The sequence below is a fragment of the Mobula hypostoma genome, chromosome 5, assembly GCF_963921235.1.
Source record: "Mobula hypostoma chromosome 5, sMobHyp1.1, whole genome shotgun sequence".
Classification (NCBI taxonomy): domain Eukaryota; kingdom Metazoa; phylum Chordata; class Chondrichthyes; order Myliobatiformes; family Myliobatidae; genus Mobula; species Mobula hypostoma.
The window spans coordinates 9,104,402-9,127,169 of record NC_086101.1 but is presented as its reverse complement, the minus strand read 5'-3'; the positions used below and the strand labels follow the sequence as shown (position 1 = coordinate 9,127,169).

General features: G+C 47.6%; 1 protein-coding gene across 2 annotated transcripts in view; it reads right to left on the bottom strand.

The window, feature by feature from the left end:
- LOC134346562 (nuclear factor 7, brain-like) overlaps window positions 1-9,766 on the bottom strand; it is a 33,862-nt gene extending 24,096 nt beyond the window's left edge. The window contains exons 1-3 of one of the 2 annotated variants that reach the window (XM_063047981.1): window positions 9,146-9,766; window positions 8,963-9,058; window positions 7,923-8,156 (exon numbers count right to left, since the gene is read on the bottom strand). In XM_063047981.1, the coding sequence (XP_062904051.1) occupies window positions 7,923-8,156; window positions 8,963-9,058; window positions 9,146-9,562 (747 nt within the window). In that variant the 5' untranslated portion in view covers window positions 9,563-9,766. Of the gene's footprint in view, window positions 1-7,922; window positions 8,157-8,962 lie in introns of both variants that reach the window. The other variant, XM_063047980.1, reaches the window with a different exon arrangement.
- Window positions 9,767-22,768: the final 13,002 nt, after the last annotated feature.

Sequence of the window (22,768 nt, the reverse complement as noted above, 5' to 3'; positions counted from 1 at the left end):
GGAAAGAAATGTGGATGGTAGTTTCCCTCCCAGGTGCCAGGGTCTGGGATGCTTTTGATCGTGTCCACGATATCTTGAAGTGGAAAGGAGAACAGCCAGAGGTCGTGGTACATATTGGTACCAACGGCATATGTAGGAAAAGGGAGGGTATCCTGTAAACAGACTACAGGGAGTTAGGAAAGAAGCTGAGAAGCAGGACCTCAAAGGTAGTAATCTCGGGATTACTGCCTGTGCCACGTGACAGTGAGTATAGGAAAAGAATGAGGTAGAGGATAAATGCGTGGCTGAACGAAAGGAGCAGGGGGCAGGGATTCAGATTTCTGGATCATCGGGACCTCTTTTGGGGCAGGTGTGACCTGTACAAAAATAACAGGTTGCACTTCAATCCCAGGGGGACCAATATCCTGGCAGGAAGGCTTGCTAAGGCTAATGGGGAGAGATTAAACTAGAATTGCTGGGAGGTGGGAACTGAACTGATGAGACAGAGGAAAGGGCGGTTGGATCACAAATAGAGAAAGCTTGGAGACAGTGCGAAGGGGAGGATAAGCAGGTGATAGAGAAGGGACGTGCTCATTCCAATAGTTTGAGATTTGTCTATTTTAAAGCGAGGAGCATCATGAATAAAGCGGATGAGCTTAGAGCATGGATCAGCACTTGGAGCTATGATGTTGTGGCCATTACAGAGACTTGGATGGTGCAGGGGCAGGAATGGCTACTTCAAGTGCCAGGCTTTAGATGTTTCAGAAAGGACAGGGAAGGAGGCAAAAGAGGTGGGGACATGGCACTGTTGATCAGAGATAGTGTCACGGCTGCAGAAAAGGAGGAAGTCATGTAGAGGTTGTCTACGGAGTCACTGTGGGTGGAAATTAGGAATAGGAAGGGATCAATAACACTACTGGGTGTTTTTTATAGATACCCAATAGTAACAGGGACATCGAGGAGCAAATAGGGAGACAGATTCTGGAAAGGAGTAATAATAACAGGGTTGATGTGGTGGGAGATTTTAATTTCACAAATATTGATTGGCATCTCCCTAGAGTGAGGGGTTTAGATAGGGTAGAGTTTGTTAGGTGTGTTCAGGAAGGTTTCTTGACACAATATGCAGATAAGCCTACAAGCAGAAAGGCTGTACTTGATGTGGTATTGGGAAATGAACCTGGTCAGGTGTCAGGTCTCTTAGTGGGAGAGCATTTTTGGAGATAGTGTTCACAATTCTATCTCCTTTACCATAGCATTGGAGAGGGATAGGAACAGACAAGTTAGGGAAACCTTTAATTGGAGTAAGGGGAAATATGAGGCTATTCAGCAGGAACTTGGAAGCATAATTTGGAAACAGATGTTCTCAGGGAAACGTACAGAAGAAATGTGGCAAATGTTCAGGGGACATTTGCGTGGGGTTATGCGTAGGTGTGTTCCAATGAGACAGGGAAAGGATGGTAGGGTGCAAGGAGATCCGTGATGTACAAATGCTGTTGTAAATCGAGTCAAGAAGAAAAGAAGAGCATACGAAAGGTTCCAAAAACTAGGTAATGATAGGAATCTAGGAGATTATAAAGCTAACAGGAAGGAGCTTAAGAATGAAATTAGGAGAGCCAGAAGGGGTCATGAGAAGGCATTGGCAGGCAGGATTAAGGAAAACCCCAAGGCATTCTACAAGTATTTGAAGAACAAGAGGATAATGCGTGAGAGAATAGGACCAATCAAGTGTAACAGTGGAAAAGTGTGTATGGAACCGAAGGAGACAGCGGAAGTACTTAATGTATACTTTGCTTCAGTATTCACTACAGAAAGAAATCTTGGCAATTGTAGGATGACGCTGTGGACTGAAAAGCTTGAGAATGTAGATATTAAGAAAGAGGATGTGTTGGAGCTTTTGAAAAGCGTCAAGTTGAATAGGTCACTGGGACCGGATGGGAGATACCCCAGTCTATTTTGGGAAGTAAGGAAGGAGATTGCTGTGCCTCTGGCAATGATCTTTGTATCATCAATGAGGACAGGCGAGGTCCTGGAGGATTGCGGATGTTGTTCCCTTATTCAAGAAAGGCAGTAGGGATAGCCCAGGAAATTATAGGCCAGTGAGTCTTACTTCAGTGGTTGGTAAGTTAATGGAGAAGATCCTGAGAGGCAGGATTTATGAACATTTGGAGAGGCGTAATATGATTAGGAATAGTCAGCATGGCTTTGTCAAAGGCAGGTTGTGCCTTAAAAGCCTGATTGAATTTTTTGAGGATGTGACTAAACACATTAGTGAAGGTAGAACAGTAGATATAGTGTATGTGGATTTTAGCGAGGAATTTGATAAGGTACCCCATGCAAGGCTTATTGAGAAAGTAAGGAGGCATGGGATCCAAGGGGACATTGCTTTGTGGATCCAGAACTGGCTTGCCCACAGAAGGCAATGAGTGGTTGTAGACTGGTCATATTATGCATGGAGGTCGGTGACCAGTGGTGTGCCTGAGGGATCTGTTCTGGGACCCCTACTCTTTGTGATTTTTATAAATGACCTGGATGAGAACATGGAGGGATGTGTTAGTAAATGTGCTGATGGCACAAATGTTGGGGGTGTTGTGGATAGCGTGGAGGGCTGTCAGAGGTTACAACGGGACATAGGTAGGATGCAAAACTGAGCTGAGAAGTGGCAGATGGAGTTCAACCCAGATAACTGTGAGGTGGTTCATTTTGGTAGGTCAAATATTATGGCAGAATATAGTATTAATAGAAAGACTATTGGCAGTGTGGAGGATCAGAGGGATCTTGGGGTCCGAGTCCATAGGACACTCAAAGCTGCTACACAGGTTGACTCTGTGGTTCAGAAGGCATATGGTGCATTGGCCTTCATCAATCATGGCATTGAGTTTAAGAGCTGAGATGTAATGTTGCAGCTATATCAGACCCTGGTCTGACCCCACCTGGAGTACTATGCTCAGTTCTGGTCAGCTTACTACAGGAAAGACGTTGTAACCATTGAAAGGGTGAAGAGGAGATTTTACAAGGGCGTTGCCTGGATTGGGGAGCATGGCTTATGGGAGTACGTTGTGTGAACTCGGCCTTTTCTCCGTGGAGCAACGGAGGATGAGAGGTGACCTGATAGAGGTGTACAAGATAATGAGAGGCATTGATTGTGTGGATAGTCAGAGGCTTTTCCCCAGGGCTGAAATATCTAGCACAAGAGGGCATAGTTTTAAGGTGCTTGAAGTTGGTACAGAGGAGATGTTAGCAGTAAATTTTTTCATGCAGAGAATGGTGAGTGAGTGGAATGGGCTGCCAGCGGTGGTGATGGAGGCCGAAATGATAGGGTCTTTAAGGAGACTCCTGGATGGCTACATGGAGCTGAGAAGAATAGAGGGCTGTGGGTAAAGCCCAGGTAGTTCAAAGGTAGGGACATGTTCGGCCCAGCTTTGTGGGCTGAAGGGCATGAATTGTGCTGTATATTTTTCCATATTTCAAACAGAGAGACATAGAACATAGAGTAGTTCAGCAGAGTACAGGCCCTTCGGCACACAATTCTGTGCCAATCCTTAAACCCTGCTTCCCAAATAACCCCCCACCTTAAATTCCTCCATATACCTGTCTAGTAGTCTCTTAAATTTCACAAGTGTATCTGCCCCACCACTGACTCAGGCAGTGCATTCCATGCACCAACCACTCTCTGAGTAAAAAACATTCCTCTAATATCCCCCTTGATCTTCCCACACCTTACCTTAAAGCCATGTCCTCTTGTTTTGAGCAGTGGTGCCCTGGGGAAGAGGCACTGGCTATTCACTCTATCTATTCCTCTTAATATCTTGTACACCTCTATCATGTCTCCTCTCATCCTCCTTCTCTCCAAAGAGTAAACCCCTAGCTCCCTTAATCTCTGATCATAATGCATACTCTCTAAACCAGGCAGCATCCTGGTAAATCTCTTCTGTACCCTTTCCAATGCTTCCACATCCTTGATTGATTCCTGGGATGGCAGGACTTTCATATGAAGAAAGACTGGATGAACTAGGCTTATACTCATTGGAATTTAGAAGATTGAGGGGGGATCTGATTGAAACTTATAAAATCCTAAAGGGATTGGACAGGCTAGATGCAGGAAGATTGTTCCCGATGTTGGGGAAGTCCATAACGAGGGTTCACAGTTTGAGGATAAAGGGGAAGCCTTTTAGGACCGAGGTGAGGAAAAACTTCTTCACACGGAGAGTGGTGAATCTGTGGAATTCTCTGCCACAGGAAACAGTTGAGGCCAGTTCATTAGCTATATTTAAGAGGGAGTTAGATATGGCCCTTGTGGCTACGGGGATCAGGGGGTATGGAGGGAAGGCTGGTGCAGAGTTCTGAGTTGGATGATCAGCCATGATCATACTGAATGGCGGTGCAGGCTCGAAGGGCCGAATGACCTACTCCTGCACCTATTTTCTATGTTTCTATGTTTCTATCCTTCCTATAGTGAGGTGACTAGAACCGTACACAGTACTCCAAGTGCGGCCTAACCAGAATTTTATAGAGCTGCATCGTTACCCTGTGACTCTTAAACTCTATCCCTCAACTTATGAAAGCTAACAATCCATAAGCTTTCTTAACTAACCTATCTACCTGTGAGGCAACTTTCAGGGATCTGTGGACATGTACCCCTGATATCCCTCTGCTCCTCCACTCCACCAAGTATCCTACCATTTACTTTGTACTCTGCATTGGAGTTTGTCATTCCAAAGTGTACCACCTCACACTTCTCTGGGTTGAACTCCATCTGCCACTTCTCAGCCCACTTCTGCATCCTATCAATATCTCTATGCAATCTTCGACAATCCTCAACACTATCCACAACACCACCAACCTTTGTGTCGTCTGCAAACTTGCCAACCCACCCTTCTAACGCCACATCCAGGTCGTTAATAAAAATCATGAAAAGAGGTCCCAGAACCGATCCTTGTGGGACACCACTAGTCACAACCCTCCAATCTGAATATACTCCCTCCACCACGACACTTTGCTTTCTGCAGGCAAGCCAATTCTGAATCCACCTGGCCAAACTTCCCTGGATCCCATGCCTTCTGACTTTCTGAATAAGCCTACCGTGTGGAACCTTGTCAAATGCCTTACTAAAATCCATGTAGATCACATCCACTGCACTACCCTCATCTATATGCCTGGCCACCACCTCAGAGAACTCTATCAGGCTTGTCAGACATGATCTGCCCTTCACAAAGCCATGCTGACTGTCCCTGATCAGACCATGTTTCTCTAAATGCCCATAGATCCTACCTCAAAGAATCTTTTCCAACAGCTTTCCCACCACAGACGTAAGGCTCACTGGTCTATAATTACGCGGACTATCCCTACTATCTTTTTTGAACAAGGGGATAACATTCGCCTCCCTCCAATCCTCTGGTACCATTCCCGTGGACAACGAGGATATAAAGATCCTAGCCAGAGGCTCAGCAATCTCTTCCCTCGCCTCGTGGAGCAGCCTGGGGAATATTCCATCAGGCCCTGGGGACTTTTCCATCCTAATGTATTTTAACAACTCCAACACCTCTTCTCCCTTAATATCAACATGCTCCAGAACATCAACCTCACTCATATTGTCCTCACCATCATCAAGTTCCCTCTCATTGGTGAATACTGAAGAGAAGTATTCATTGAGGGCCTCGCTCACTTCCACAGCCTCCAGGCACATCTTCCCACCTTTATCTCTCATCGGTCCTACCTTCACTCCTGTCATCCTTCTGTTCTTCACATAATTGAAGGGTGCCTTGGGGTTTTCCTTTACCCTACTCGCCAAGGCCTTCGCATGCCCCGATCTTGCCCTCCTCAGCCCCTTCTTAAGCACCTTTCTTGCTTCCCTATATTCCTCAATAGACCCATCTGATCCTTGCTTCCTAAACCCCATGTACGCTGCCTTCTTCCACCTGATTAGATTTTCCACCTCACTTGTTACCCTTGGTTCCTTCACCCTACCATTCTTTATCTTCCTCACCAGGACAAATTTATTGCTAACGTCCTGCAAGAGATCCCTGAACATCGACCACATGCCCATTGTACATTTCCCTGCAAAAACATCATCCCAATTCACACCCGCAAGTTCTAGCCTTATAGCCTCATAATTTGCCCTTCCCCAATTAAAAATTTTCCTGTCCTCTCTGATTCTATCCTTTTCCATGATAATGCTAAAGGCTAAGGAGCGGTGGTCACTTTCCCCCAGATGCTCACCTTCTGAGAGATCTGTGACCTGACCCGGTTTGTTACATAATACTAGCTCCAGTATGGCATTCCCCCTAATTGGCCAGTCCATATACTGTGACAGGAATCCATCCTGGACACACTTAACAAACTCTGCCCCATCTAAACCATTGGAACTAACCAGATGCCAATCAGTATTAGGAAAGTTAAAATCACCTATGATAACAACCCTGTTATTTTTGCACCTTTCCAAAATCTGCCTCCCAATCTGGTCCTCGGTATCTCTGTTGCAACCAGGGGGCCTATAGAATACCCCCAATAGAGTAACTGCTCCATTCCTGTTCCTGACTTCCACCCATACTGACTCAAAAGAGGATCCTGCTCCATTACCCACCCTTTCTGTAGCTGTAATAGCACCCCTGACCAGTAATGCCACCCCTCCTCCCCTTTTTCCACCCTCTCTATCCCTTTTAAAGCACTGAAATCCAGGAATATTGAGAATCCATTCCTGCCCTGGTGCCAGCCAAGTCTCTGTAATGGCCAGGACATCACAATTCAATGTATTTATCCAAGCGCTCAGTTCATCACCTTTGTTCCTGATGCTTCTTGCATTGAAGTACACACACTTTAGCCATTCAGCCTTACTACCTTTACACCCTTTATTCTGCTTCTCTTTCCTCAAAGCCTCTCTATATGTTAGATCTGGCTTTACCCCATGCACTTCTTCCACTACTCTATCGCTCCAAGTCCCATCCCCCTTGCAAATTAATTTAAGCCCTTCCAAACCATGCTAGCAAACCTACCTGCAAGCATATTGCTCCCCGTCGAGTTCAGGTGCAACCCATTCGATCTGTAAAGTTCCCACCTTCCCCAGAAGAGATCCCAATGATCCAAAAATCTAAAACCCTGCTCCCTGCACCAACTCCTCAGCCACGCATTCAACTGCCATCTCCTCCAATTCTTACCATCACTGTCACGTAGCACTGGCAGCTATCCTGAGAACGCCACCCTTGAGGTCCTGTTCTTCAGCCTTCTGCCTAGTTCCCGAAACTCACACTTCAGGACCTCATCCCTCTTCCTGCCTATGTCGTTGGTCCCAACATGTATCACAAATTCTGGTTGGTTTCCCTCTCGTACCAGAATGTCGTGCACCCGTCAGAGACATCCTGGACCCTGGCACCTGGGAGGCAACAAACCATGTGGGTGTCCTTCTCACGTCCACAAAATCTCCTGTCTGCTCCCCTGACTATAGAGTCCCCAATGACGACAGCTCTCCTCTTCTCCGTCCCACCCTTCTGTGCCACAGGGTCAGACTCACTGCTGGAAGCCCTGCCACTGTGGCTCACCCCTGGTCGGTCATCCCGGCCAACTGAGCTTAGGATCAAACATGCAAACTCCATGCAGACAGCACCAGAGCTTAGGACCCTCACACCCACCACACCAGGCACACTCACAGTCTGGGACTGTAATGGGATGTTACTCTGAGTATCAGGGGATATTATACGTGGGGAATCAGAGAAATAATCACTGGTTCAGTGCTATGATCAGAGTGAACACTCCCGAGAAGAATGCAGACTGTCCTGTGATGTACAGATGTATTGGGAGGCTGGATTGGGGACAACAACAATCCTGAACAGTCAAACCATCTGTCTGGTTTAAATCAGTTTACAACTGCAATATATGTAAATCCCACACTGAGATAAAATACATCATTTTCTGAATGTGAACTTTTACAGAAACAAAATGAAATCTCTCACCATGAGGAATATGATATTGTCTTGTTGATCCATCCGTTCCTGTAACTTTGAGATTTCCTCCTGGATGGAATTTAAATTCTCTTGAATCTCTTGAAGATTTTTCTTCATTGGACTTAGAATCCTCTCCTCTTCTTCCCTGTGATCTCGGAGCGCGCGCTGCTCTTTCTCGGTGATAATCCGGCGCAGTTCAGCAAACTGGGATGTGATGTGGGACTGAACGTTGTGTGACTGTTCCTGTCAAATGAAAGGAGAGGCTAGTTTATTATTTGGCCCTGATGTATTTCCTTATGATATGGAAGGTCTATCCAGCCCATTATCATCCAAGAGGACCACAACCTTGCCGTTGGGTTTGGAAGCTTGTGTGCCTCACTGACCCAAAGAACTATATTGGCTGGAGTCAGGGCTTTATGCTTTGACTCTTGGTGGGGTCACCCATGCCAAACAGGTCAAAGGGTAGAGGCCAAAGTAAGAGTGGTCTACTGGTCCTCCAGGTTCATGGGTTCAGCTCAGGGCTAACAATACTGACTGGTGAAACAAAATTGTTACGGAAACAATGAAGAGTCTTTCTACATCTGAGTGCCATGTTATTCCTGAGTCTCCACTCAGGACCTGCATGACTGACAGTAGTGAAAACCGAGAAGTAGCTGCTGACATGTTCAATGAAGACATGAACACTGCCAGAGATGGAGGACTGTCATTGCTGTCCTAAACGCCAGTGGCATAACAGGAAGGAAGTGGCCCTCAGATCTTCGATCACATTTCCCTGAAACCCAGTCTTCTTCACTGACACATTAAGGCCCACCTGATTCACACACAACACCGCCCCCCCCCTTCAATGGGGTTAATTACAGGAGCCAATTTACCGTTCAACGTCGGCTGAAAGAAGGTACTGGTTACGGAACGAACGTGCAAACTCCACGCAGACAGCACCAGAGGTCAGGATCGAATCCCGGGCGCTGGAGCTGCAATACTCTGCTATTCTGTATTAAAGGGAACAAGACTACACAACGATATTGGAAATTCTGCTCTGGAAGCCTCACCCGGACTCCAGCAATCTTCTCTTTCTGTTGTTGCTCCATTTCCTGAAAGTCCGATTTCTTTTTTGTGAGAGAGTCTAAGGAAGATTTAACCCGATCCTGGGAATCAGAGAGTGAATGGATTAGACAAAAAAGATGACACTTTTGGATCAGACAAAAAGACGGTAGAAAGCGGGTTGTTTTTACCTTGTAAATTTTAATGGCTTCTTTAACCGGCATGAAGTTGTGAGACTTGTGTTCCCGCGCAGTCGCACAGATCAGGCAGATCAGTGTCTTGTCCGTCTCACAAAACAGCTTCAGTTCTTCCTCATGTTCCTCGCAGTGAAGTTTACTTTCCTTCTCTTTCCGATTCAGGTTTAGTTTTCGAGCTTTCTCAGACAGATTTGCTAAGGCCCGATTGATCCTGAGGCTGCGGTCTGCAATCTCCTCTCTACATTCCGGGCAGGAGTTTCTCTCCTCCCTTTCCCAACACCGTGTGATACAGGAGCGGCAGAAGTTGTGTCCACACTCCAGTATAACAGGATCGGTGAAGAAATCCAGGCAGATAGGACAAATTACCTCCTCGGTTAAACTCTCGACCTGTCCTTTCGAAGCCATGTTCATTCCCGGCACTTCCTGGTTCGGGATCCTTCACTTCAGGGAGCTGCTGAACCCCTACAGTACCGCGATTGTCCAGTAGGTGCGCTACAGTCCCGGGAATGAACATAACGTTGCTGCAAGTGTGGTCTGGGAAGGATTCGCGGCAATTTCCACGTCAGGGTGGGATCAGAAACACATTAAAGAGGTCTGAATATAAATGAACCCGGAGCGCGGAGCCTGGTTCAGTGTAAGGCAGAACTGAAAGGGACAATTCCTGAAAAGCAAGACAAGAGTTGACCTATAGTCCGACCCTGCTCCTGCCCCACTGATCTCGTGTCCTCAAACATATCTTTACCTCCTCCCTTCTCTACTTTCTGCAGGGATCACTCCCTCCATGACTCCCTTGTCCATTCACCCTCCCCACTAATCTCACTCCTGACACTTACCCCTGCAAGCAGCCAAACTACCTATTCACCTCCTCCCTCACCTCCATTCAAGGACCCAAAAAGTCCTTCCAGGTGAGGCAACACTTCATTTGCTGCGGTCATTTATTTGGTCTGCCGCTCCCAATGCAGCCTCCACTACATTGGTGCGACCTGTTGTAAATTGGGGACTGCTTTGTCAAATACCTCTGCTCCATCTGCCAAAGATGGAACTTCCTGGTGGCCAAACATTTTAATTCCAATTCTCATTCCCATTCCAACCTGTCAGTACATAGCCTTCTCTTGTGTGAAGGAAAAACACAGTATATTATGTCTGGGTAGCCTCCAACCTGATGGCATGAATTTTATTTCTGCTTCCAGAAAAAGATTCCATCCCCCTCCCCTCTTCACCTATTCCTCACTCTGGCCTCTTACCTTCGCCTAACTGACTATCATCTCCCCCTGTGTCCCCTCCTCCTGCCCCTTCTTCTTTGGTCGATTCTGCTCTCGTATCAGATTCCTTCTTCTCCAACCCTTTATCTTTCCAACTTAACTGGCTTCACCGATTACTTTCCAGCTATCTTCCTTTCTGTTCCCCCCCCCCACCACCTATTTTATTCTAGGGACTTCCCCCTTCCTTTCCAGTTCTGAAGAAGGATCTTGGCCTGAAATGTCATTTTCATAGGTGCAGTCTGACCTGCTGAGTTCATCCAGTATAGAACATAGAAAATTTACAGCACTTCAGCCCACAACATAATGTCAGCCATGGAACACACTCTAGAAGCTGTCTAGAATTTCCCTATTGCATAGCGCTCTATTATCCTAAGCTCCATGTACCAATCTAAGAGATTTTTTCAAAGACCTTATTGTACCTGGCTCTACCACCTTCACTGGCAATGCATTCCAAGCACCCACCACTCTCTGTGTGAAAAACTTACCCCTGACATCCCCTTGTACCTACTTCCAAGAACCTTAAAACTATGCACTCTTGTGTTAACCATTTCAGCCCTGGGAAAAGCCTCTGGCTAGTCACACGATCAATGCCCCTCATCATATTATAAACCTCTATCATGTAACCTTTCATCCTTCGTCGCTCCTTGGAGGAAAAGGCCAAATTCACTTGACCTATTCTTATAAGGCACACTTTCCAATCCAAGCAAATTCCTTGTAAATCTCCTCTGCACTCTCTCTATAGTATCTGCATCCTTCCTGTAATAAGATGACCAGAACTGACCACAGTATTCTCAGTGGGGTCTGACCAAGGTCTGATACAGCTGTAACATTACCTCACAGCTCTTGAACTCAATCCCACAGTGGATGAACCTTCTTAACCACACTGTCAACCTGCACAGCAGCTTTGAGTGTCCTATCAACACAGACCCCAAGATCCCGCAGATCCTCCACACTGCCAAGAGTCTTACCATTAATATTATATTCTGTCTTCAAATTTGACGTACAGAAATGAACCACTTCACTCTTATCCGAGTTGAACTCCATCTGCTACTTCTCAGCCCAGTTCTTCATCCTATCGATGTCCCGCTGTAACCTCTGACAAACTTCCAGACTATTCACAACATCCCCAACTTTTGTGTCATCAACAAACTTACTAAACCACCCTTCTACTTCCTCATCCAGGTCATTTATAAAAATCACGAAGAGAAGGGGTCTAAGAACGGATCCCTGCAGAACACCACTGGTCTCCATCCTCCGTACAGAATACGAACTATCCACAGTCATTCTTTGCCTTCTGTGGTCAAGCCAACTCATGATCCGCAAAGCAAGGTCCCGTTGGATCCCATGCCTCATTGCTTTCTGAATGAGCTTCGCATGGGGAACCTTATCGAATGCCTGACTGAAATCCATATACACTACATCCACTGCTCCACCTTCACCAATGTGTTTTGTTACATCTGAAAGAATTCAATCACATTCGTAAGGCATGACCTGCCCCTGACAAAACCAGGCAGACGATCGTTTCGCTGAACACCTACACACTGTCCGCCAGAGAAAGCAGGATCTCCCAGTGGCCACATATTTTAATTCCATGTCCCATTCCCATTCTGATATGTCTATCCACGGCCTCCTCTACTGTAAAGATGAAGCCACACTCAGGTTGGAGGAACAACACCTTATATTTGGTCTGGGTAGCCTCCAACCTGATGACATGAACACTGACTTCTCAAACTTCTGCTAATGCCCCACCTTCGCCTTGTACCCCATCCGTTATTTATTTATATACACACATTCTCTCTCTCTCTCTCCTTTTTCTCCCTCTGTCCCTCTCACTATACCCCTTGCCCATCCTCTGGGTTTTCCCCCCTCTCCCATTTCTTTCTCCCTGGGTCTCCTGTCCCATGACCCTCTCATATCCTTTTTGCCAATCACCTGTCCAGCTCTTCACAGTTTGAGGATAAAGGGGAAGCCTTTTAGAACCGAGATGAGGAAAAACTTCTTCACACAGGGAGTGGTGAATCTGTGGAATTCTCTGCCACAGAAAACAATTGAGGCCAGTTCATTGGCTATATTTAAGAGGGCGTTAGATATGGCCCTTGTGGCTAAAGGGATCAGGGGTTATGGAGGGAAGGCTGGTACAGGGTTCTGAGTTGGATGATCAGCCATGATCATACTGAATGCTGGTGCAGGCTGGAAGGGCCGAATGGCCTACTCCTGCACCTATTTTCTATGTTTCTAGGCTCCATCCCTCCCCCTCCTGTCTTCTCCTATCATTTTGGATCTCCCCCTCCCCCTCCCACTTTCAAATCTCTTACTAGCTCTTCTTTCAGTTAGTCCTGACGAAGGGTCTCGGCCCGAAACGTCAACTGTACCTCTTCCTATAAATGCTGCCTGGCCTGCTGCGTTCACCAGCAACATTGATGTGTGTTCCCTGCTCTTTACTTCATCCCTCCCCTTCAGGTTTCACCTATCACTGTGTGTTTCTCTCTCCCTTTCCCCACTTTTAAAATCTACTCCTCAGCTTTTCCCTCCAGTCCGGCCGGAGGGTCTCTGCCCAAAATGTTGACTGTACCTTTTTCTATAGATGCTGCCTGGCTTGCTGAGTTCCTCCAGCATTTTGTGTGTGTTGTACCGTGTACATCGAGTCCGTCCTGGTGACTTGTGGTCAATGGTGTTAGTCTGGAGGAACTGTGCCCGAGTCCATTAACGCAAAGTTCACATGCACAGGTGATAAACAAAGTTACTGACAGGAGCTTCCTGTGACTCTGAGAACAAACTCGGCGCTTCCATCGGACTGAAACCTCCAGCTCACGGAGACGGTCCGTCAATCAGCAGGACCGGCTCTCATCGGCCCAGGAGTGAGCCCCGCCCAGTGGGCCGTCCATTGCCACCGGGAGCGAGTGGCTCCGATCCGGGGACAGGCCGCAAAAAGGCAGCTGCACCTTGGGAACCGCTGCATCACCGACCGGGGCTGCGAATCTTTTCAGTGGCGGCGGTGAGGAGATTCCGTGAGATGTTCCAGCTATACGGAGGGTGCCTGGCCTTTCCCTGCCGGGGATCAGGGCCTGTTGTCTGCTACCCGCCTCCTGCTGCTGGGAGACCCTTCTCCTCTCCCTGGTCACCCCGCTCGGGTCTTCTGCCTTCTCTGGATCTTTTCATTGCCAACTGCTGATGGGACATCAACATCTCCACTTCACCGCTCCTCTCTCCAATTCCAACCTCACTACTTCCGAACGCGCTGCTCTCCACTCCCTCAGCACTAATCCTCACCTCACCCTCAAACCCGCAGATAAGTGGGGTGCTGCAGTAGTCTGGCGTACTGACCTCTACCGTTCAGGCCCAGAGACAATTCTCAGTCACCTCCTGCTTACCCCTCGAACAGGACACCACCAAGGAGCACCAGGCCACTGTCTCCCACACCATTACCAATTTTATAAGCTCTGGGGATCTCCCATCCACCGCCTGCAACCTCGTAGTTCCCGCACCCCCTATCTCCCCTTTCTACCTCTTACCCAAGATCCACAAACCTGCCTGTCCAGGTAGACCCATTGTTTCAGCTTGTTCCTGCCCCACTGAACTCATATCGGCATACCTCGACTCTGTTTTATCCCTCTTGGTTCAGTCCCTTCCTACCTACAACAGTGGCACTTCACACACTCTGGATCTTTTCAATGATTTCACGTTCCCAGGCCCCAATCATCTGATCTTCACTCTGGTTGTCCTGTACCTGTACACCTGCATATCCCCACCAGGAAGGCCTCAAAGCTCTCCATTTCTTTCTGGACACCAAAACCACCCACTTCTCCACCACCGCTCTCCTCTGACTGGCAGAACTTGTCCTCACTCTCAGTAATGTCTCCTTTCGCTCCTCCCATTTCCTTCAAACAAAAGGGGTAGCCATGGTACTCACAAGGATCCCAGCTATGTCTGCCTTTTTATCAGCTACATGGAACAGTTTATGTTACTGGTGTCTGTCCCCCACTTTTCCTGCGCTACATTGATGACTGCAGAGGTGTTGCTTCCTGCACCGATTCTGAGTTCTTCAAATTCATCAACTTTGCCTCCAACCTCCACCCTGCCCTCAACTTTACCCGGTCCATTTCCAACACCTCCCTTCCCTTTCTTGATCTCACTGTCTCTGTCTCTGGAGACAGCTTATTTACTGAAGCCTGTTACAAACCCACGGACTGTCACAGTTAACTGGACTGTGTCTCTTCCCACCCTGTTACTTGTAAAAATGCCATCCCTTCACTCAGTTCTTTTTTCTCCACCACATCTACTCTCAACATGAGGCTTTTCATTCCAGAATTGAGGAGATGTCCTCCTTCAATGAAAGGGGCATCCCTTCCTCCACCATCAAAGCTGCCCTCGACTGCATCACTTCCATTTTGCACATGTCTGCCCACACCCCATCCTCCTGCCATCCCACCAGAGATAAGGTTCCTCTTGTCATCACCTACCGCCTCACCAGCTCCTGCGTCCAGCACAGGATTCTCCATAACTTCCACCATCTCCAACAGGATCCCACAGCCAAGCACATCTTTCCCTCCCCGTCACTTACTGCTTTCCACAGGGTTCATGCCCTACGCGACGCCCTTACCTATTCGGTCCTCCCTACTGATCTCCCTCCTGGCAAATGGAACATGTGTTACACCTCCTCCCTCACTACAATTCAGGGCCCCAAACAGTCCTTCCAGGTGAGGTGACACTTTACCTGTGACTCCTGGTGTGGCGTCTTGTACATCGGTGAGACCCGGTGTAGATTGGGAGACCGCTTCGCTGAGCACCTATGCTCCATTTGCCAGAAAAAGCAGGATCTCCCAGTGGCCACCCACTTTAATTGCACTTCCCATTCCCATTCCGACATGTCAATCTATGGCCTTCTCTACTGTCGTGATGAGGCCACCCTCAGGTTGGAGGAGCAACACCTTACATTCTACTTGGGTATCCTCCAACCTGATGGCATGAACATCGATTTCTCACCCCCTTCTTCACCATTCCCCATTCTCTTTTCCCTCTCTTTCTTTCTGTACTTGCCTGCCCATAGCCTGCCCCGATGCTCCTCCCCCTTCCTTTTTTCCATGGCCTTCTGTCCACTCCTATTGGATTTCCCCTTCTCCAGCTCTGTATCTCTTTCATTAATCAACTTCCCAGCTCTATACTTCACCCCTCCCACCTTCCCGGTGTCACCTTGTGTTTCTCCCTCCCCTCCCCCAACTTTTAACCCTGACTCCTCATCTGTTTCTCTCTGGTCTTGATGAAGGGTTTTGGCCCAAATCGTTGACTGTACTCTTTTCCTTAGATGCTGCCTGGCCTGCTGAATTCCTGTAAACTTATGTTTTATGAAATCAAGCTTTATTTATAATAAAATATCTACAAAAGTTTAAAACAGTTCAAATGATATTTGACATTCTTAACATCATATGGTCAATACATTCAGTAGTGTTGACACTGTTTGAACCATTGCCATTCAGATCGCCTCGGGGATGTTACAAATTTCAGTGTTCACGGGGCTTCCCCACCTGACCCAGGCCCTCCATGTGTGGTAGCAGAAGGAGTCTCGACTGTGGTCCTCTCCCAGAGACTTTCCACTGGCTGCACTGAGAGCCACCGTGTCCCTCAGCACGTCCTCCTGCAGCCTGGACTGTGCCTGTCGACAGCGTTCCCTTCGCGACATCTGGCTGTGCTGGGAGACCAGCAGGTTTCGGGCAGAACAAAGAGCATCTCTCACTGAGTTGATGATCTTCCAGCAGCAGTTCCCGGGCTGAATGACTCAATGGAGAACGTGGTGGAGGGATTGTCTACTGAGTCAGTGTGAGTGGAAGTGAGAAACAGGAAGGGAACAAGTCCTCTGTTGGGAGCGAGAGCATTGGGAAGCTTTTCAAAACTAACAGAAAGCAACTGAAAAAAAACAGGTTAGTAAAGATGAAATATGAATGTTAGCTAGTCAATAATATAAAGGAGGATATCAAAAGTTTTATCAGATAAGTAAGAGTGAATATCAGACCACGAGAAAGTTACATTGGAAATGGTGGACGAAGTCATTAAGTACATTGTATCAGTCTTCATTGTGGAAGACACCAGCAGTATGCCAGAATTTTGAGAGTGTCAGGACACAGAAGTGAGTGTTGTCACTGTCACTATGGAGAAGGACTGTGGAAAACACAAAGATCTGAAAGTAGACAAGTCACCTGGACCGGATGAGTGAGACCCAGAGGTTCTTAAAGAAGTAGCTGAAGTGATAGTGGAGATATTAGTGCTAATCTTTCAGTTTTCACTAGATCTGGAGTGTTTTTGGGGGACTGGAAAATTGCAAATGCCACTCGACTGGCACTTTTTAAAAAAAGAGGGAGGCAAAAGACAAGAAATTATAGGCGATTTCTTCTGGCTTCACTGGTTGGCTAGAGTCTGTTATTAAGGATGCGGTTTGAGAGTAATTAAAGGCATATGATAGGTTGAAATCAGCATGGTTTCCCTCAGGAGAAATCTTGCCTGACCAATCTGTTGCATTCTTTGAGGAAATAACAGGATGGACAGACAAAGGAGAGTTAGTAGACGTTGTTTACTTGGATATTCAGAAGGCATTTGACAAGGAGCCGCACATGAGGCTGCTAAACAAGATGAGAGTCCATGGAATTACAGGAAAGATACTAGCACGGATAGAAGATTGACTGACTCTCAGGAGATAAAGAGAGGGAATAAAGAGGTCCCTTACTGGTCGGGTGCCGGTGACGAGTGGTGTCCGCAGGGGTCGGTGTTGGGACCGCTACTTTTCATTTTGTTTGTCAGTGATATGGATGGCAGAATTGCTGGTTTTGTGGATAATACAAAGATAGCTGGAGGGGTTGGTAGTGTTGAGGAAACAGGGAGTCTGCAGTAGGCCTTAGATTGCAGAATAACAAAGAAGTGGTAGCTGGAATATAGTGCAGGGAAGTACATGGTCGTGCACATTGGTAGAGGGAATAAAGGTATCAACTATTAAATGTGCAGCAAATTCAGAAATCGGAGGTTGACAGAGACTTGGGAGTCCTAGAGCAGTATTACCTAAAGGTTAACATTCAGGCTGAGTCAGTAGTCGGGAAGGCAAATGCAATGTCAGCATTAATTTTGAGGGGACAAGAATGTAAAAGAAAAGATGTAATGCTGAGCCTTGATAAGGCATTGGTCAGACTCCATTTGGAGTATTGTGAGCAGTTTTGGCTCCTCGTATCAGAAAGGATGTGGTGACATTGGAGAGAGTCCAGAGGTAGTTCAGAAAAATGATCCTGGTAAAGAATGGGTTAGTTAGAAGAAGCATTTAATGGTTCTGTGCCTGCTTTTGCTGGAGTTTAGAAAAATAAGGAGTTATCTCATTGTGACCAATCAAATATTGGATGGCCTACAGAGAGTGGAGTTGGAGAGGATGACTCCAATAGTGGGAGAGTCGAGGACCAAGGTGCACAGACCCATAATACAAATACATCCCTTTTGTACAGTGGTGAGGGGGAATTTCTTTAGCTAGAAGATTGTGAAACTGGAATTCATTGTCATAGAGAGATGTGGGGGCCAAGTCATTGAGTATATTTAAAGTTGATGTTGAGGGGTTCTTGATTAGTAAGGGCGTCAAGTTGTCGGAGAAGGTAGGAGAATAGGATTGAGAGGGTAAATAAGTCAGCCATGGTGGATTGTTGGTGAAATTCTGCTCCTGTGTTTTGTGGTCTTCTGGTCAAACTCAGTCTGATCCTGTCTCTCAGAAAATTTCCCATCACAGATGTGAGGCTCAGCGGCCTGGAGTTCCCTGGATTGTCCTTCCAGCCCTTCTCAAGTTGTGTCCTTGAGCCACCCTCCAGTCGTCCGGCCCCTCACCTGTGGCTAAGTGTGTAGTAAATTTCTCTGCCAAGACCCCAGTAATTTTGACCAGTTCGGGTGATGTTTTCAGATAAACTTGATCCACTTTAATTGGCTTTAAGATCACCAGTGCCTACTCTTCTGTAATGTGAGATTTTCCAATTATTAATGTTCATTTTCCTTCATTCCGTGGATCCCGTGACGTTTTTCCTGGGAAATAGAGATGGGAAATATTGATTTCAGGCCACTCCCCTCCCAAGCTGTTCCACCGGTTGATAGCCACATCAGTGCTTAAGGAAATCTGTTCTCTCACTAATTGCTCTTTAAATCTCAATGTGCCTGTAGCACCTCATGAATGTCATTCAAATTATCTGACAGAGCTATCACGTGTTCTCCTCCTATCCTCTTGATTTCTCTCTTCACTGTACTCCTCCCTATGCCTGATACTCCTCGGGTCAGAGAGCTGTGACCGGGGGTTTCTCACAGAGAGTTGTATCCACCCTTGTTTAATCTTTGTGGTCAGAGCCTTCACAATGTATTTTCCCAGTTCCCTCAGTAACCTGGTCCCACTGTGCCTGTGCTGACCACGAGACCAAATTAAACTCTTTCTGTATACACTCTATATCACGCACACCCCACCTCCCTTTTCCTGCATCCTCACAGGCAGCCACAAAATAAAGAAACCCAACAGAACCCAAAAGAAAGAAGACCGTCAAACATACAATGCACAGAAAAATACTCGGTACTCCAAAGACAAAAAGAAGCCGATAGAGGAACTCAGCAGGTCGGGTAGCATCTCTACAGGAAAAGTGATAGTCGACATTTTAGGCTGAGATTCTGCATCAAAGCCCTGTCTCTGCTGACTCTTGTGTTTCCACAACACTCCAAACATGACCTCACCAAAGCTTCAAGCAAGTGAAGATCAGATCTTCGTCAGGACTGGAAAAAAAAAGATGAGAAGTCAGAGTAAGAAGGTGAGGGGAGGGAAAGAAGAAATACAAGGTTGTAGGTGATCGGTGAAACCAGGAGAGGCGGAGTGGTGAATAAAGAGCTGGGAAAGAGACTGGTGACATTGATAAAGGGCTGGAGAAGGGGGAATCTGATAGAGGACAGAAGGCCATGGAAGAAAGGAGAGGTGGAGGAGCACCAGACGGAGGTGATGGGCAGGAAAGGAGACAAGGTGAAAGAGCGAAATGGGAATGGGGAATGGTGAGGGTGTGGCCATTACCGGAAGTTCGAGAAATTGATGTTCATGCCATCAGTTTGGAGGCTACCCAGACAGAATAATGTTTTGACAAGATATATGTAGATAGTTTGACTAGAGAAGCGATTACAGATGACCGCCTCCCAGTAAGTGAGGCTGTGTCAGTGCAGAAGACTTTGCCCCAGTGAGCATCTTTCTATTAGTTTTGAAACAGATGGAAAAAGTGGACCAGTGCTGAGCCTGCATCTACCTGGAAAGCAGAGAAGATGTCTCAGGCTTTCTCTCTCTTTCTCTGCCACACGCACACGCACAGACACGTGAGCTCAGACATCTACCTTTATCCAGGCCTTGTCTTCCCTTGCACTTACACCCAATTTCATCTGAATCCTCCCTCAACTTTGATCCCAGTTGTCCTCTCCCTCGGGATTTCCCCTGCCCCTTACCTTCTGTGCACCCTTCCTCAGACCTCATGCCTCCAGAACTTGCCCACCCCTCCCTGTGCTGCACCCTGTTTGCTACGTGGTTCCTTCCTGTGACCCCTGCATTGGGCTCTGCTTCCCACCCGAGTGGGTGATACAACCCTTGCTTGGGTGACACAACTGTCCCAAATGATCATCTGAGTGAGGCTGAGTGATGAATGGGGCGAAAGGGGCACTGGAACACTGAGTGACTGAGGGGCAGAAAGAAACCCACACTGAGAACTGCGTGTGACCTTTGATACCTGCATGGGGGTCTTTTGTCGCCCAGTGAGATTGACAGGGCTGGAGAGTGAGTGAGAGGAAAGGACTGAGGTTGAGGATCACATGGGAGGTGGGTTAAGAGAGGAAAGGGGTACGCCACCATGTGACCCTCAACCTCAGACATCGTTGTTAATGCTCTGAACTCGGGATTCCGCCAATCCGGCTGATAAATGTTTGGACGTTCAGTTCATGGCGGTACCGCTTTCAACCAGGAGATGGGGATAGCGAGCTGTGCAAAGATCAGTTTCACGGCGAGGATCCCCACCTGCTGCTGGGAACCGGTACTGCAGGAAGAGCCGGAAAAAAAACCATCAGAGTCTCTTCAGCCCTTCACCTTGTCCACCTGTCACCTCCCATCTTCTTCCTTCATGCTCCCTCCCCCAATCCCCCAGCCGATTCACCTGGCGTATCTTTCACATGTCATTTGTACTCCTTACCCTCCCCCGCCTTATTCCGACTTTATCCCCCCTCCTTCCCAGTCCCGATGAAGGTTCTCGGCGGGAAACATCGTCTGTTTATTCCTTTCATAAATGCAGCCGGACCCGCCGAGTTCCTCCAGCATTTTGTGTTGCTCTGGATTTCCAGCGTCTGCAGACTCTCGTGTGTCAGATCCATCTGTTGTGGAACAATCTATGTTCCGTGCCTATTCTGGTATCTGTCCCCCACTTTTCCTTCGCTACATCGACGACTGCATTGGCGTTGCTTCCTGCACGCATGCTGAGCTCGTTGACTTTATTAACTTTGCCTCCAACTTTCACCCTGCCCTCAAGTTTACCTGGTCCATTTCCGACACCTCCCTCCCCTTTCTAGATCTTTCTGTCTCTGTCTCTGGAGACAGCTTATCCACTGATGTCTACTATAAGCCTACTGACTCTCACAGCTATCTGGACTATTCCTCTTCTCACCCTGTCTCTTGCAAAAACGCCATCCCCTTCTCGCAATTCCTCCGTCTCCGCCGCATCTGCTCTCAGGATGAGGCTTTTCATTCTAGGACGAGGGAGATGTCTTCATTTTTTAAAGAAAGGGGCTTCCCTTCCTCCACTATCAACTCTGCTCTTAAACGCATCTCCCCCATTTCACGTACATCTGCTCTCACTCCATCCTCCCACCACCCCACTAGGAATAGGGTTCCCCTGGTTCTCAACTACCACCCCACCAGCCTCCGGGTCCAACATATTATTCTCCGTAACTTCCGCCACCTCCAACGGGATCCCACCACTAAGCATATCTTTCCCTCCCCCACTCTCTCTGCATTCCGCAGAGATCGCTCCCTACACAACTCCCTTGTCCATTCGTCCCCCCCATCCCTCCCCACTGATCTCCCTCCTGGTACTTATCCGTGTAAGCGGAACAAGTGCTACACATGCCCTTACCCTTCCTCCCTTACCACCATTCAGGGCCCCAAACAGTCCTTCCAGGTGAGGCATCACTTCACCTGTGAGTCGACTGGGGTGATATACTGCGTCCGGTGCTCCCGATGTGGCCTTTTATATATTGGTGAGACCCGACGCAGACTGGGAGACCGCTTTGCTGAACATCTACGCTCTGTCCGCCAGAGAAAGCAGGATCTCCCAGTGGCCACACATTTTAATTCCACATCCCATTCCCATTCTGACATGTCTATCCACGGCCTCCTCTACTGTAAAGATGAAGCCACACTCAGGTTGGAGGAACAACACCTTATATTCCGTATGGGTAGCCTCCAACCTGATGGCATGAACATTGACTTCTCTAACTTCCGCTAGGCCCCACCTCCCCCTCGTACCCCAGCTGTTACTCTTTTTTATGCACACATTCTTTCTCTCACTCTCCTTTTTCTCCCTCTGTCCATCTGAATATACCTCTTGCCCATCCTCTGGGTCACCCACCCCCTCCGTCTTTCTTCCCGGACCTCCTGTCCCATGATCCTCTCGTATCCCCTTCTGCCTATCACCTGTCCAGCTCTCGGCTCCATCCCTCCTCTCCTGTCTTCTCCTATCATTTTGCATCTCCCCCTCCCCCTCCAGCTTTCAAATCCCTTACTCACTCTTCCTTCAGTTAGTCCTGACGAAGGATCTCGGCCTGAAACGTCGACTGCACCTCTTCCTATAGATGCTGCTTGGCCTGCTGCGTTCACCAGCAACTTTGATGTGTGTTGCTTGAATTTCCAGCATCTGCAGAATTCCTGGTGTTTGCGTTGTCCATCTGTTGTTGTTTGCTTGTTCGTTTATTTGAATCAGATGCTCGAAAAACTAAAAATAAACAGAAAATATTTGAACTCCGCAGAGGCCAGGCAGCGTTTGAATTGAAGATGTTATGGACGTGGAACGCAAACTCCGTGTCTCTCGCCGTGGATCCTGACTGATCTGTTATTGTTGTTCCTGCATTTCCTGGGGATAAAACGGGTCGAAAACAGAATAACTGATTCCACGTGGGCACCCGTTGTGATCTTGTCTCATCAATTAGAGGAACCGCTCATCATGTTCCACTGGGGCAGCCTGAAACCTGCCGACATGAACATTGAATTCTCTGACTTCCGGTAGTTGCTCCTCCTCTGTCACTTTTCCTTTTAATTTTCTCTCTTCGTGATCCATCAGCCCCCATC